Below are 13136 nucleotides of genomic sequence, written 5' to 3'. Positions count from 1 at the left end.
GCTAGATAAGTGTTTATTTGGAAATATTGGGGTTTGCCATTGAAGTAGGCTGTGAAATATTATACAAGAGACCTGGGATTTGTGGGGGCCAGCACAGCAACACGTGCTCAGCAGGTTCCCAGTCAATCATGGGTAAGAAAACCACATTATATAAGGACCTTTAACACACTATTGATCAGTTCATAACAGATGCATTACGTTGGTGGTCTGAATATCAGATTGTGTGCGCAGCGTCTCACTTTCAGGGAGTAATGGTCTGCACAACTTTGCTTTAAAAAGAAGTATAGTATGTATATTTATAGTGGAGGAACTATCTGTTTTAAAATGGGATCAGGATTATTGGAATACTGTATATGGGAAGGCTATAATAGCGTTATGCTCTGCTTTATTTTTAGGAGGATTGATATTTCTCCCAGTACTTTTAGAAAACATGGATTCACTCAAGAGGAAACGAAGAGCTCCAGAGAGCCTGGCAACAAGGTGAACTGTTGATCTGATCAGTAATTGAACACAATGAGTGCATTGGGCATGAACTTAACAGTGATGTTTTTGTTTAAATTACTCTCTACTTAAGTTTGTGTTTTTCTTTTAAGGATGGGCATAATTCTAAAAATGAACTACAAAGGGTTAATTTTTATTAAAAATGTATCAACAACCTTTGTGAAGTGGTTAGAATATGGTAAATGACCCCAAAGTCAATTGAGGTGAGCTTGAGAAAAAAAGAGAGGATATTTGGAACAAGTGCCCATGATGAGAGAAGAGACTTTTTGTGATATTTTTCTGCTTGTAAGTATTATTAAATCAATTGTATACATGCGATATTTCCAACCATGTTTTCAAAAGACATGCATGTCAAAAAGGAAAGTAAAACTAAATCCATATCTAAACCAAATACACTATTTCTAAGCAGATAAGTCTTGTTCTAACACTTTGCTGTATCATTTCTGTTGATTGCTGTTACTTTAACACTCAGCACCTGTTTTGGTAGAACAGGCCCTTGGGAATCCAGTCTATTAGCTATTATGAGTAGAACAATGTTAAGCCATTGTACAGTCTATAAGCAATCATAAAAATGGTTTAACCTAAAATGTTAGATTTTGGAATTTTTAACCTTTGTTTGTTCACCTTCATACATATTTACAGTGAAGAGATTTAAACAGTCCTGCTGAAACCTTACTTGTTTCATATATTTGTTTCTGATTTTTTCCAAACACACTTGTGGCTTGACATGGAGACGATGGTGAGATGAATTTGATGGGCCTGATCTCTGAGCACCAGCTTGGCAGTGTGTATAAAAACATGGTTTTCAAACAGCTCTTCAGCCCTCCATGAAACAGATGTGATCTCACAAATGCAAATAGTTGTCTGCTGCACTACATAAGGGAGCTGCTGCTGATTTTGTCACTTACCTATCAACCATCGTGTTGGGAGCATTTTTGCTCTGAGTAGCAATTAAAGCCCTTTGCCTGGGGAAAGCAGAAGAGCAAACAATACAAACAAAGCACCAACTCCCACTCCTGCTGTTAATTGAATTTAATCTTTATTTAAACAAAAAAAGTGTTTAGAAACTCATGTAAGTAAAAATTTAATAGCTAGAGAATTACTAATACCTCTTTTTTATTTAATTCAAGACAAATCTAATCTGGTGCATGCTGTGAATCAAGTCATGCAGTTCCCAAGCATAGCTCTGTGTGCAAATACTCCAGAGCCTATTCGGTTAACCCAGTAACTATTTTCATTTTCCAAAGGAAAATTTCTTAATTGGAAATTGATATTAAGACAAGTGTTACATGCCCAGAAAATTTCCTCTTATTAACTAAATTTAAAAGATTGTACCTAGTGTTGAAGATTTTTCTGCATACAATTGACTGTACTATTCTTGACTATATCTTTTCTGGTTATTGGCTATTTTCTTTTCATGAAGTACCATATGACTTGAATTAATAAACCTGTTAGACACATGGAGGGGAAAATCTTTTGAAGAATGTCCCCTGGTTCTGTGAAGTAAAGTGCAACTGGTGTGTCATTCAGAGAGAAGATCACTGCTAGTGAGGATGTTTGATTTCGATTGACAGAGATTAAAACAAGGTTTCAAGAATGTTCATGATATTTCCCAGAATAAATTCAACAGCTACGTTTCTCTGGCCTCTTTGTAACTCCACCACTTGAATCAGTGACCATAATGTTAGCATTACATCTCCCAAATGGCAAACAGCTATTGCCTCTTTCTCCTTCAGTGTTTCCTTCAGGCCTAGCACTCTAAAATTGCTTCTCTCCTTCAGGGAGATGTCTGTCTGTCTGAGGAGTGAGAGGATGGGGAGGAATTCTGTTGTTTAGTGGCAATCCCTTGTGGGATAGGAGAAACATAAAATACTAGGACTGCAAATGCACCCCAGTTCTGATACATAATGGTCATACTTGACTTCCCATTAGAGGACCGTTAGCCACTAACATTCTCAATTTTCACTGGCTGTGTTACATAACCCAAGTTAGGCTTTGATCTCCCGATGTGTTCCCTCCTGTTGTAGTACCAAGCTAGGCTTATACTATTTTAAAGGGGAAAAGTGTATCTATAAATAAAATATGTAGGAAAACTGAAGCCATCATATAAAGGTGTTACATTCTTGTAGTGAAACATTCTGCATTTTTGAACGGTTGGTTTATAAACTCATGCCCTCCAGAAGTCTCTGCAGACGTTAGCAAAGTAATGGTGCTGAAGTCGCTATACCTTTCTGTTAAACTCTCACCCATTCCCTGCCTTTGCAGGCTGAAGGGAAATATAAAGACGACCCAGTTGACCTGCGCCTTGATATTGAACGTCGTAAAAAACATAAGGAAAGGGATCTTAAACGAGAGAAGTCAAGAGAATCAGTGGACTCAAGAGATTCAAGCCATTCAAGGGAAAGATCAACTGAAAAACCAGAGAGAACTCACAAAGGGTCAAAAAAGAAGTATGTGAGAGGCTAATCTTCACTTCCTATTGCGTGATCCTTGCCACTTTTACTGTGATTGGAGACAAGACCTTGCGTTATGAAATTGGTAGTATTCCTGCTACTGTAACTAATGGAGCTGAGCTGTGCTTGCCTTCTGTGATGAGGAAGTGCAGCTATTGTGCATTGTGAACAATCAGGAAACATTGTGTCAGGATGAGCAAATTACCTTTTTTGTTGTTGTTGTTGTCTGCACACAGAATGGAGAAATGCTGTCAATGACTGCACTGATTTGATCTTAGGTTCATTTTAATACTTTCCCATTAGTTCCATTTTTCTTTTAACCAAAGCACAGAGATTATTTTGGCACTGTGATTTGTTTGTAACCCAGGAGAAACCTTACGCTGTGTTTTTGAGTTCACCGGACCAATAGATTACTTAATTTTTAAATAAAAGATCTTATTGCTCATCTATAAGCCGCTGGCTTTTAAATGACACCATGTCTGTCAAAATTGGCGAAAAAATAGCCTTTTAGTGCATATTCATAAATTCAGACAGAACTGGCAGGCTGGGCCCTGATCCAAAAAAGCTTGTGTTCATCATGAATAATCGTGAGTTTTCCCATTAAAGTCAATGGGACAATTCACGCACTTCAAGTTAAACACATGCTTAAAAGTGCTTTGCTGGATTGAGGCCCTAGAGTAACAGATCAGTCTCATGGAATGGTTCTGTAATGTTCTACTAGCCATGCGATTGCTGACCATTTTATTTCCTTACGTAAAGGTACAGTTTGCAAATCTGGTCAGCGTCATAGAGTGGCATTACCTTAAATATAGGTTTCTCATATAACACAGAATGCAGCTGGATTTCTTTTACAAATGTGTCATAACTGGAATCTCTAAACAAAAAGAGCCTCTTGATCTGAGTGGATTTTTTTTTCTCCCATAAAGATGCAGGTTGAGGTACCTACTGGAGAAAGGAGGAATAAATTAGTCCTGCCTGCATACTCTGCTCATGACTGTACAATAGGTTTAAGCACCTCTGTGATCAGATAGCACGGCAAGGTGGACAGGGCCCTGGACTGGGGGGTCAGAAGACCTGGGTTGTCCTATTCCCAGCTCTGTTAACTGACCAGCTCTGTGATCTTAAGCAAGTCACTTCCCATCTCCTCTCTTCCCCGTCTCATCTGTTTAGTCTGTAAGCTCTTTAGGGCAGGGACTGTCTGACATGTATTTGTGCAGTGCCTAGCACAATGGAACTCTGTTCTCAGTTGGGCTTCTGTTTACAGCTTTATTACAAATAACATAAGCTGAAAAATGTTAGATGCCTCCTTACGATTTGTGCATGGCTTTAAGAACAAATCCTGGGAAGGGAGTTACCTGTGACGTCACAGAGCTGCATGTTGTAGCTGATCCTGAGCTGCTAGCTAACTCTGTCTTTGACTGTGCACAGACATAAGGGAGGAGGATAGGGGGGAGGAGTGACAGCAGGATTTCACAGCAGACAGGTCAGTACCCAGTTAGTGACTACATTGGTGATTTTGTCTCCCCCGTCCCCCTCTCAATCCCCGATACAGGAAACACAGGAGACTGCGTGAGCGATCCAGGTCCACTTCTTCATCTTCACAATCTTCTCGTTCATACAAAGGGGAGGATTACCCGGAGGAGAGTGAGGAGAGGGAGGAGAGTACCACGGGCTTCGATAAATCCCGGCTTGGGACAAAGGAGTTCACTGGCCCAAATGAGAGAGGAAGAGCTAGAGGGACCTTCGTAAGTTATCCCTAAAAAAACCAAAAAGCCTTTGCATAATCCTTAGCGCAAATTGCTGGTTTTACCAAGCAAAGTGTGATCTTAAAGGTCACTAGAAGTACAGTAGTCTGGGTGTGATTCTACACTCCATGGCTGCTCCTGGCACCAGCCCATTATAAGTTCTGGAAATTGAAATTGGTGGTCTTGCTAATGATGTCTGAGACTGTATCCAATCGAGCAGGATCTTGTGTGTCAGTATTTGCTCACCAGCACTGACAGGAGTGAAGATGCGCTTGTCAGTTAACTTATGATGAAACCATTTTAATGACTCTTCTGGCTGTAATTGCACTAGTTATTTTTGAAATACTTCATGTTTTAATTAAATAGCCCTTCTCTTTGCACATTGTATGTGTGAAATGCCTTCCTTTGCTCTTTGCAAATGCATATAGACAGATAGTTGTGTACTTCTAGGGGTAGCTGTGTGATCAGGTAAAGTCAAATATATTACCAATAGGTAATGAGAGTGTAGGTGTTTGACAGTCATCTTGTGGCTAGGCTAGAGGTATTCTTGAACAGCTTGGGCTACATGAAAGTAAAGACTTAATGCCGTGTCTCTAAGCACTTTGCTCCCCACCCCTCTTCTTTTCCTCTCCTGTTTGCTACTACAGCAGTTCAGAGCGAGAGGGAGGGGATGGAGCAGAGGCACCTTTTCAGGAAACAATAACAACAATAACAGCAGCAGCAGCAACGACTTTCAGAAGCGAAACAGGGACGAGGAGTGGGACCCAGAGTACACACCCAAGAGCAAAAAGTATTATCTGGTATGTTTCTGAAGAACCAGGATGTGTATGAACATGTCTTGCCATGCGTTCTGTCTGCTCTTACAGGTTACATGCAGTATTCAGGGGAGAGAGAACCAGCAACCCTCAAACCATCTAAAATGCCAGTTCTGAGGTTCTCAAGTCTCTGCCTCCCCACAACAGGCTTCTAGAAATATTTCCTCAAAACTGGGTAGCGGTCAGCTCTGATCATTGTAGAACTGTTTGCCACTAACCAAAATCTGAAAGGCCCAATAAAAGAACATCTGCTCCATGGCCAGTATAGAAAAGGCATCTTAATCCAGTTAGAATCCATCTCACAGCTCTGTACAGTGTACTGCTTCTTCTGGGATTGGCTAATGTGATTCACTTTTATTGCTGTCTGTATGTAGCATTCTTCAGTTTTCCAACGGTTAGCCTGGCAAAATCCTGCATGGATTTCTCCCAGGGCTCCTCACTTTTGAGTTAGTGTCAGCTTTAAATGGCTTATTTGTATCTTTCTCTTACACGAAATGTTCCCAGAAGTTTACAATGTGTTGCAAACATAACATGCACTGTTAAAAGAGCATCAGAAAATAGGGAGAAACTGCTCAGAACGGTTAGGTGGGACAAACATAACAGCATGTACAATGAGTCCTGTAGCGCTTTAAAGACTAACAAATTTCTGCGGGCATAAGCTTTCGTGGGCTGCAGCCCACTTCGTCAGATGCATGAAATGGAAATCACAGATAGGAGGTGTGTGTATATATATACACATCCAAGGGTAAGAAACATGTAAAACCCTCTATAAAATAACTTCCTAGCCGTAAGCGCAGAATCAGCTGCAAACCCAGTTCGTCTGGAGTTGGTGACACCTGTGCCCAACCTATTCCTGAAAACTGCTGAAAGCTTTGTGCCAGAAGAAGGAATACACATGCCCAAAAACCAGGGGAAAGCATGCTTAGCGAGCATTGCCCTTCCAACCGCAACTGGAGAGCACCTACTCTCAAACACAAACATGTACTTGCACTCCTTTTATGTATTGAATTCAGGATTCATCCGACTTGACACACGTGGCCCAGATAATAAGGGGATCTGATCTGTGCTGCTGTATTGCACAGAATAAACCAGAGGTGGTGATTTTATGGGATATTAAGCCTATTAATGTTTTTATTGATGAAAATGGCTCATGAGTGTTGTCTGACTTCTTTCCTATGCAGCACGATGACCGGGAGGGTGAAGGTGGTGAGAAATGGGTGAACAGAGGCCGAGGCCGGGGTGCCTTCCCCCGGGGGAGAGGTCGTTTCATGTTCAGAAAATCAAGCACTAGCCCCAAGTGGGCTCACGACAAATTTAGTGGAGAAGAGGGAGAAATCGAGGATGATGAAAGCGGGACAGAGAATAGAGAGGAAAAGGACAACCTACAGTCAGCTGCTGACTAGCCAGGGAGTCTGCATGTCTCTGAGAACCCTGGCAAGGAGAGAGAGGATCCAGCAAGGCAGTGTTGGCGTCTCTGCCAGGGTAATGCTAAGTGCTGAACAGAGCTCTGCAGAGGAGCTTTGAAATGATACTAAGTTAACTGCATTTTTAAAATTCAGCCTCCGTACATGTGGACTGGGACTGATCACTTACATCTGGATCCACTCGTGGAGTATATCTTTCTTCCCAAAGACTACCTTCTGGACTGAATAAGGTCCAACATTGAGTGTGATCCTAAATTTTGTCTCTTGTTTGTGACCGTATTAGATGGTCGGATGTTTTTTTGGCAACAGTCTTTGAAGACTGTGTGGATTTCAGTTTATGCCCATCTTAACCCAGTATCTTGACTTTTTTTTGTTTCTCTTTTATAATTTGAGGTAGAGGTGGGGATTAACTCACCAGCTTAAATTTTTCTCTCCTGTTGTGTATTCTGTTTTTTAAATTCATACTCTACTTATTTTAGGCCTTTGCATATGTAGTAAGACCAATTAAAGATGGCTAATTTTGGAAACTATTTTTGGTTCTTAATAAGAAAACAGTGAAGCACGTGAATAAACATCTAAATGTTAACTTGGAGTTGGGACCAAACTGCTATGATTATTTTTTAAAACTAATTTTTGTATGTATCCGTTGAGTTTAGAGCCTTTTTAAAACCAGCTTTTTTTTCCCCTTTTATGCTGAAAGTTAAAGTTAGCATGGCAAAAATGAACCCTGCTCTTCACCAGTTTTAGTGTGTGTGCTGCTAGTCCTGGTTCTCGTGTGCTGGAATCCCAACCCGCTTGTAGGCATTGTGTGTATCCTTGCTGCAGCTGATAGTGAACTCGAATGCTCTGTCCAGGGTAACATAGTTTTCTATGAAACTTCTGAATTCTACTAGGTTACAAATATATAAAAGGAGAAGAATTTTTTCAATATTTTTATTAATCTTTTTCTAAAACAAAAAAAGCAAATCCCTCCTGTGTTGGTTAAGGAAAGTTGTGGTTTCTTTTACCTTCAGCTTTAAATTGACAATGTTCTGAAGAGATTTAGCAAATAGTGCTGTGGTGGCCGAGTTGGTGAGCCTGCTGAGAGGAGAGGCATATTCATGCACAGGGATAGTGTGTGCACATGTTGTAAAAAAGACATCAGCCTCCTTCCCCCTCCATCTCTGCTTTCCCCAGGGTTGCTGTGCCCCCTCCCCCTCTGCACTCCCCGCTGACTATCAATCAGTTTGTTTGACTCGAACAGTTCCTGTTTAGTAAATCCCTACACTTTGTTTCAACTCCTCATGCAAATAAAAATACAATAAAATAAGCCGTAGGTGTAACTCCAATTTGTTTCTCATGCTGAGTACGGGGCCTCCCCTTGCACCGGACATTTGCTGTCCAAGCGGAGAGGGTAAGCCAGAAGTAGCAAACGCTGTGTCCAGCAGCAGGGTAGACTCCTCCAGCAATTGATACTGCTGACTGATTTGGAAGAGACAAACTGGAATTGACCAGAGTGACACAATGTGGGGAATTCTGAACTGATGCACTTGTGATTGTCTCCATTGTTCAACTGTTTGCACAGGCTGCACTTAACTCCAGGTTTAATTAAAATACAGAACAAGATGTTTCTACACCAGCTGGTTAGCTAGGTGTGGATGGCTGTACTTAGAGAGAGACAAGAAAATGGACAGCATTCATGATAGCTGCTCTGAGGAATACAGCAGGCCTGCTCCATGCACTTACTGTTGCCTGTATTCTTTCAGATGTTACTTTGGCTCAGTACTATAGTAACACATTAGTAAAGGATTATTTATCCCATAGATGGTACCATACAGATTAGATATAGTACTCAGGCATTATGTGGTTATTTAAGAACATAAGAACAGTCTTAGTGGGTCAGACCAATGGTCCATCTAGTCCAGGATCCTGTCTTCCGACAGTAGCCAATGCCAGGTGCTTCAGAAGGAATGAACAGAACAGGTCATCATCAAGTGATCCATCCCCTGTTACCCGTTCCCAGCTTCTGGCAGACAGTCCAGGGACACTTCAGAGACCTGCCCATCCTGGCAACTAGCTATTCAGGGACCTATCCTCTACGAACTTGCTAGTTGTTTTTTGAACCCCATTATAGTCTTGGCCTTCACAACATCCTCTGGCAAGGAATTCCACAGGTTGAGTCTGCATTGTGTGAACAAATACTTCCTTTTGTTTGTTTTAAATCTGCTGCCTATTAATTTCATTTGGTGACCTTTAGTTCTTCTTTTATGAGATGGAATAAAACTTCCTTATTTATTTTCTTCACACCAGTGATGATTTTATAGACCTCTGCCATATCCCCCCTTAAGTCGTCTCTTTTCCAAGCGGCAAAGCCCCAGTCTCATTAATCTCTCCTCATATGGAAGCTTTTCCATACCCCAATCATTTTAGTTGCCCTTTTCTGTACCTTTTCCAATTCCAATACATCTTTTTTGAGATGTAGCAACAAGATCTGCATGCAGCATTCAAAATGTGGGCGTAGCATGGATGAATAGAGGCAATACGACATTTTCTGTCTTATCTATCCCTTTCCTAGTGTATCCCAGTATTCTGTTGGCTTTTTTGACAGCCGCTGCACATTGAGTGGATGTTTTCAGAGAACTATCCACAATGACTCCAAGATCTTTCTTGAGTGGTAACAAGTAATTTAGACCCCATCATTTTATGTGTGTAGTTGGGATTATGTTTTGCATTGTGCATTACTTTGCATTTATCAGCATTGAATTTCATCTGCCATTTTGTTGCCCAGTCACCCAGTTTTGTGGGAGCCCTTTGTAACTCTTCTCAATCTGCTTTGGACTTAATTATCTTGAGTAGTTTTGTATCATCTGCAGATTTTGCCATCTCACTGTTTACCCCTTTTTCCCGATAATTTATGAATATGTTGAACAGTACAGGTCCCGGTACAGACCCCTGGGGGACACCACTCTTTACCTCTCTCCACTCTGAAAATTAACTGTTTATTCCTGCCCTTTTCTTTCCTATCTTTTAACCAGTTACTGATCCAGGAGAGAACCTTTCATCTTTTCCCATTACAGCTTACTTTGTTTAAGAGCCTTTGGTGAGGGACCTTGTCAAAGGCTTTCTGAAAATCTAAGTACATTATATCCACTGGGATTACCCTTGTCCACATGCTTGTTAATCCCCTCAAAGAATTCTAGTAGATGGGTGAGGCATGATTTCCCTTTACAAAAGCCATGTTAACTGTTCCCCAACAAATCGTGTTAATCTATGTGTGATAATTTTGTTCTTTAGTATAGTTTCAACCAATTTTCACTGGGAGGGCAGCTCCATTTAAACTAGGAGCGGTGATGTTAGAATATCGGTGTAGGCAGCTGGAGAGAGTATCTGCTGCACCCATCTCATCACCTGTCAACCAATTTCTCTCTCTACCGTCTTTTTAGTGTCTGCAGCAGCATCTCACCAGTCCAGTTCTTGTCTCCTGAGTTTTACTGGAGTGATGAGATTATCCGAGCTGCAGGCTGAGGAGTGTAAAAGTCCAAAGGCTTTCTTTTCAGGCTGCAAAGCTGCTCTTTGACTTGCTGGGAGTAGTAAAAAGCCCAGTAGCTGTGAGAGGCACTCAGCACGTGTTGTAATATTTTGTCTGAGAGATACTTATCACTGGGAGATGTGGAGGAGAAACCATCCACTTGCATAATCCAAAAATGGGCTTCCCCAGTGGAGAGAGACTGAAGCTATAATTGGCCCCACAGTTCACCCATCCACTTTGCCATCAATAAAATGAACAGCACAGATTTATAGCTCCATAAACTGGCAGAGAATAAACAGGTAATTCCACTTCACTGGTATCAAAGTTGAAATATTCTCACTGATATTACTTGAAAGGAGGGTTAATTTAACCTGTTGGTATGTGAACCAGAGGGGTATGGTGCTAGGTGTGCGCAACAGCAGCACTTGTGGTTAACTTAGAACTGTAACATCTCTGAAAGCAAAATATTTACACAGGGAAATGTGGTTACCCCCAAAATATGGGGCGAACACATGCCTCAAAGTTCAGATCAGTCTGAATCTGTCACCTCGTAGAAGCTGGGCATTGTAACACTTAAATAGGAAAGTGTGAATTTTCATCCCAGATCAACTATTGGTCCAGTGTCCTCAGAGGAAGGTGCAAGAAAGCTAATGTACAACTATTTAATTACCTTTCTGTGCAAATAGAATAATTATATATACACTGGAGGCTTTAAAAGGGCCAATTCCACAAAGCTGAAAACAATTGAGCCAAATCAGCAGGGGGAAATTTAATCAGAAAAATCTGAATGATGATTAAGAATTGTTGAAGAACATTTTACAAGGTGCCCCAAAAGCCACAACTGAGGAAGAAGGTGGTATCAGTTAAAAATGGTATAGAGGGGAAGTGAAGGTAGCTATTAAACTTCTATATAAAAAGGGGAAATTGATGATGATGATATAAATCAGAAGCCAGGAATTGTAGAAAACTGATAAGGGAAACAATGGAACAAGGACAAATCTGTGGCCAGTAGAGACAAGGGCAAACAAAAAGTTTAAGTATATTAGGAACAAAGAGAACCCGAAGTGTGGTATTAGTCCATTACTAGCACTTACCAAAAAGGCAGAACTGTTCAATAAGTATTTCTGTTCTGCATTTGGGGAAAACATCATGTAGTCATATAAGAATTTTTCCATTCTACTAATATCCTCAGGAACACTTTGCACAGCTGCTACTAATGTTATTTCAGTGATTTAAAGTTATTTTTAAATCAGGCGGTCCAGAAAAACCCGCTTCCAAGAGCTGGCTGAGGAGTTTCCTAGACCATTAGTGTTGGTTTTGAGTCAGTCTTGGAACACTGGGCAAGGTCCAGAAGATTGAAAGAAAGCTAATGCTGTGCCAATATTTAAGAGGGTAACCGGGATGCCCCAGTGAATTAGAGACCTGTCAGTCTGATCCTGGGCAAGATAATGGAGCAGCTGATTACTCTACAATGAGAGGGTGATAAATAATGCCGATCAAGATGGGTTTATGGAAAACACGTCAGACTAATCCTTTCTTGGGATTACCAGTGTGGTTGACAAGGTAATAGTGCTGATAGACTAGATCTCGCCTGCTGCATGGCATGTGCTGTGCTATCACGGGACATTTGATATAAAATGACCATGGCAGATGTTCAATGGTTAAAAGCTGGCCAGCTGAGAGCTCTCAAAATGTCCTTGTAAATGGGAAACCACCATGTGAACTACTGCCTTGATCTTCTGTCATAACTGGTCAGTTTCTGGCCTGACCCCAGCCTGCGATCAATAAACAGGCGTTGTGCACAGCCTCCAGCATGTCGATAATAGTAGCTCCAAGGGGGGGCGGTGCAGTGAAGTGGGGGGAGAACCGGGATGAATTGCTCTGGTTATCTGCTCTCAGCCCACAGAGGGAGGATACGGTCTTGATGCTAATTACTCTTTGGTCATTGTGGAACGTCTCTGCTCTCACCTGCAGTGCCTCTGACGGATAGATGGGCCCGGCTCAGTCCTGACTCCTCAGTCAGCGGCAGCTGCTGGGATAGAAGGTTCTGGCATCTGAACCTTCATCGGGGAGCTTCCAAAGGAAAGTCAAAGGCGATTCAGTGAGCTTGGGAGAGGGGGAGACCAAATTCCCCTCTGCCACTAAGCCCATAGGTCATGCAAACGGGGTAAGGTGCAGGTGTCAGCAGGGAGTGGTGATGGTGACGAATAGGTTCTCCCAGCCCTTCTCCCGGTGCCAGACAGGTTCAGTCATCCCAGGTATGGCATCAGCTGCCCTTTATTGTCCTGTGTTTCCTTCCAGCCTTTGCTATTTGCCTGTCTCCCCGTGTCCACAACACGCCTGTCTCCTTTGCTGATCGGCCGGTGTTCCCTGCTCTCCATTTATACCTAGCCCAGACTTGAGCCCTGCTGTCGGAGAACTAACCGGGGGGGGGGACAGATGGGCTCTTATCCTTACAAAGTTTCTTTAGAAAACAACCAGCAAAAAGACCAACCAACCACCAACCCTGAGAGCAACCTGGCTGAGAGGGAGCATGGCGGGGCCTGGCCCCGGCCCTCCACAACCGCCAGGGGGTGACACCCCAAAGGGGGTTTTCCGACTAAGCCGCAGAGCAGACTCAAGGGCTCCACATCCCAAACTCCCAGCTCAGCGGGGCCAACCCCACGTACCCCTACAGCTCTCGGGGGGGG

At 42.1% G+C, this 13136-nt stretch overlaps 1 protein-coding gene across 5 annotated transcripts in view; it reads left to right on the top strand.

The window, feature by feature from the left end:
• The window catches only part of THRAP3 (thyroid hormone receptor associated protein 3), a 62737-nt gene extending 54490 nt beyond the window's left edge, over positions 1-8247 (top strand). For 4 of the 5 annotated variants that reach the window (XM_067533860.1, XM_067533861.1, XM_067533864.1 and 1 more), the window contains 5 exons: positions 396-480; positions 2767-2951; positions 4507-4699; positions 5347-5499; positions 6696-8247. In XM_067533860.1, the coding sequence (XP_067389961.1) occupies positions 396-480; positions 2767-2951; positions 4507-4699; positions 5347-5499; positions 6696-6917 (838 nt within the window). In that variant the 3' untranslated portion in view covers positions 6918-8247. The remainder of the gene's footprint in view (positions 1-395; positions 481-2766; positions 2952-4506; positions 4700-5346; positions 5500-6695) is intronic. The other variant, XM_067533862.1, reaches the window with a different exon arrangement.
• Positions 8248-13136: the final 4889 nt, after the last annotated feature.

This window comes from Emydura macquarii, unplaced genomic scaffold, assembly GCF_026122565.2.
Source record: "Emydura macquarii macquarii isolate MOO-44397 ecotype Brisbane River unplaced genomic scaffold, CSIRO-AGI_Emac_v2 contig_3348, whole genome shotgun sequence".
NCBI classification, from domain to species: Eukaryota; Metazoa; Chordata; order Testudines; family Chelidae; genus Emydura; species Emydura macquarii.
The sequence above is the reverse complement of the archived record's forward strand: the minus strand, read 5'-3'. Positions and strand labels throughout refer to the sequence as shown.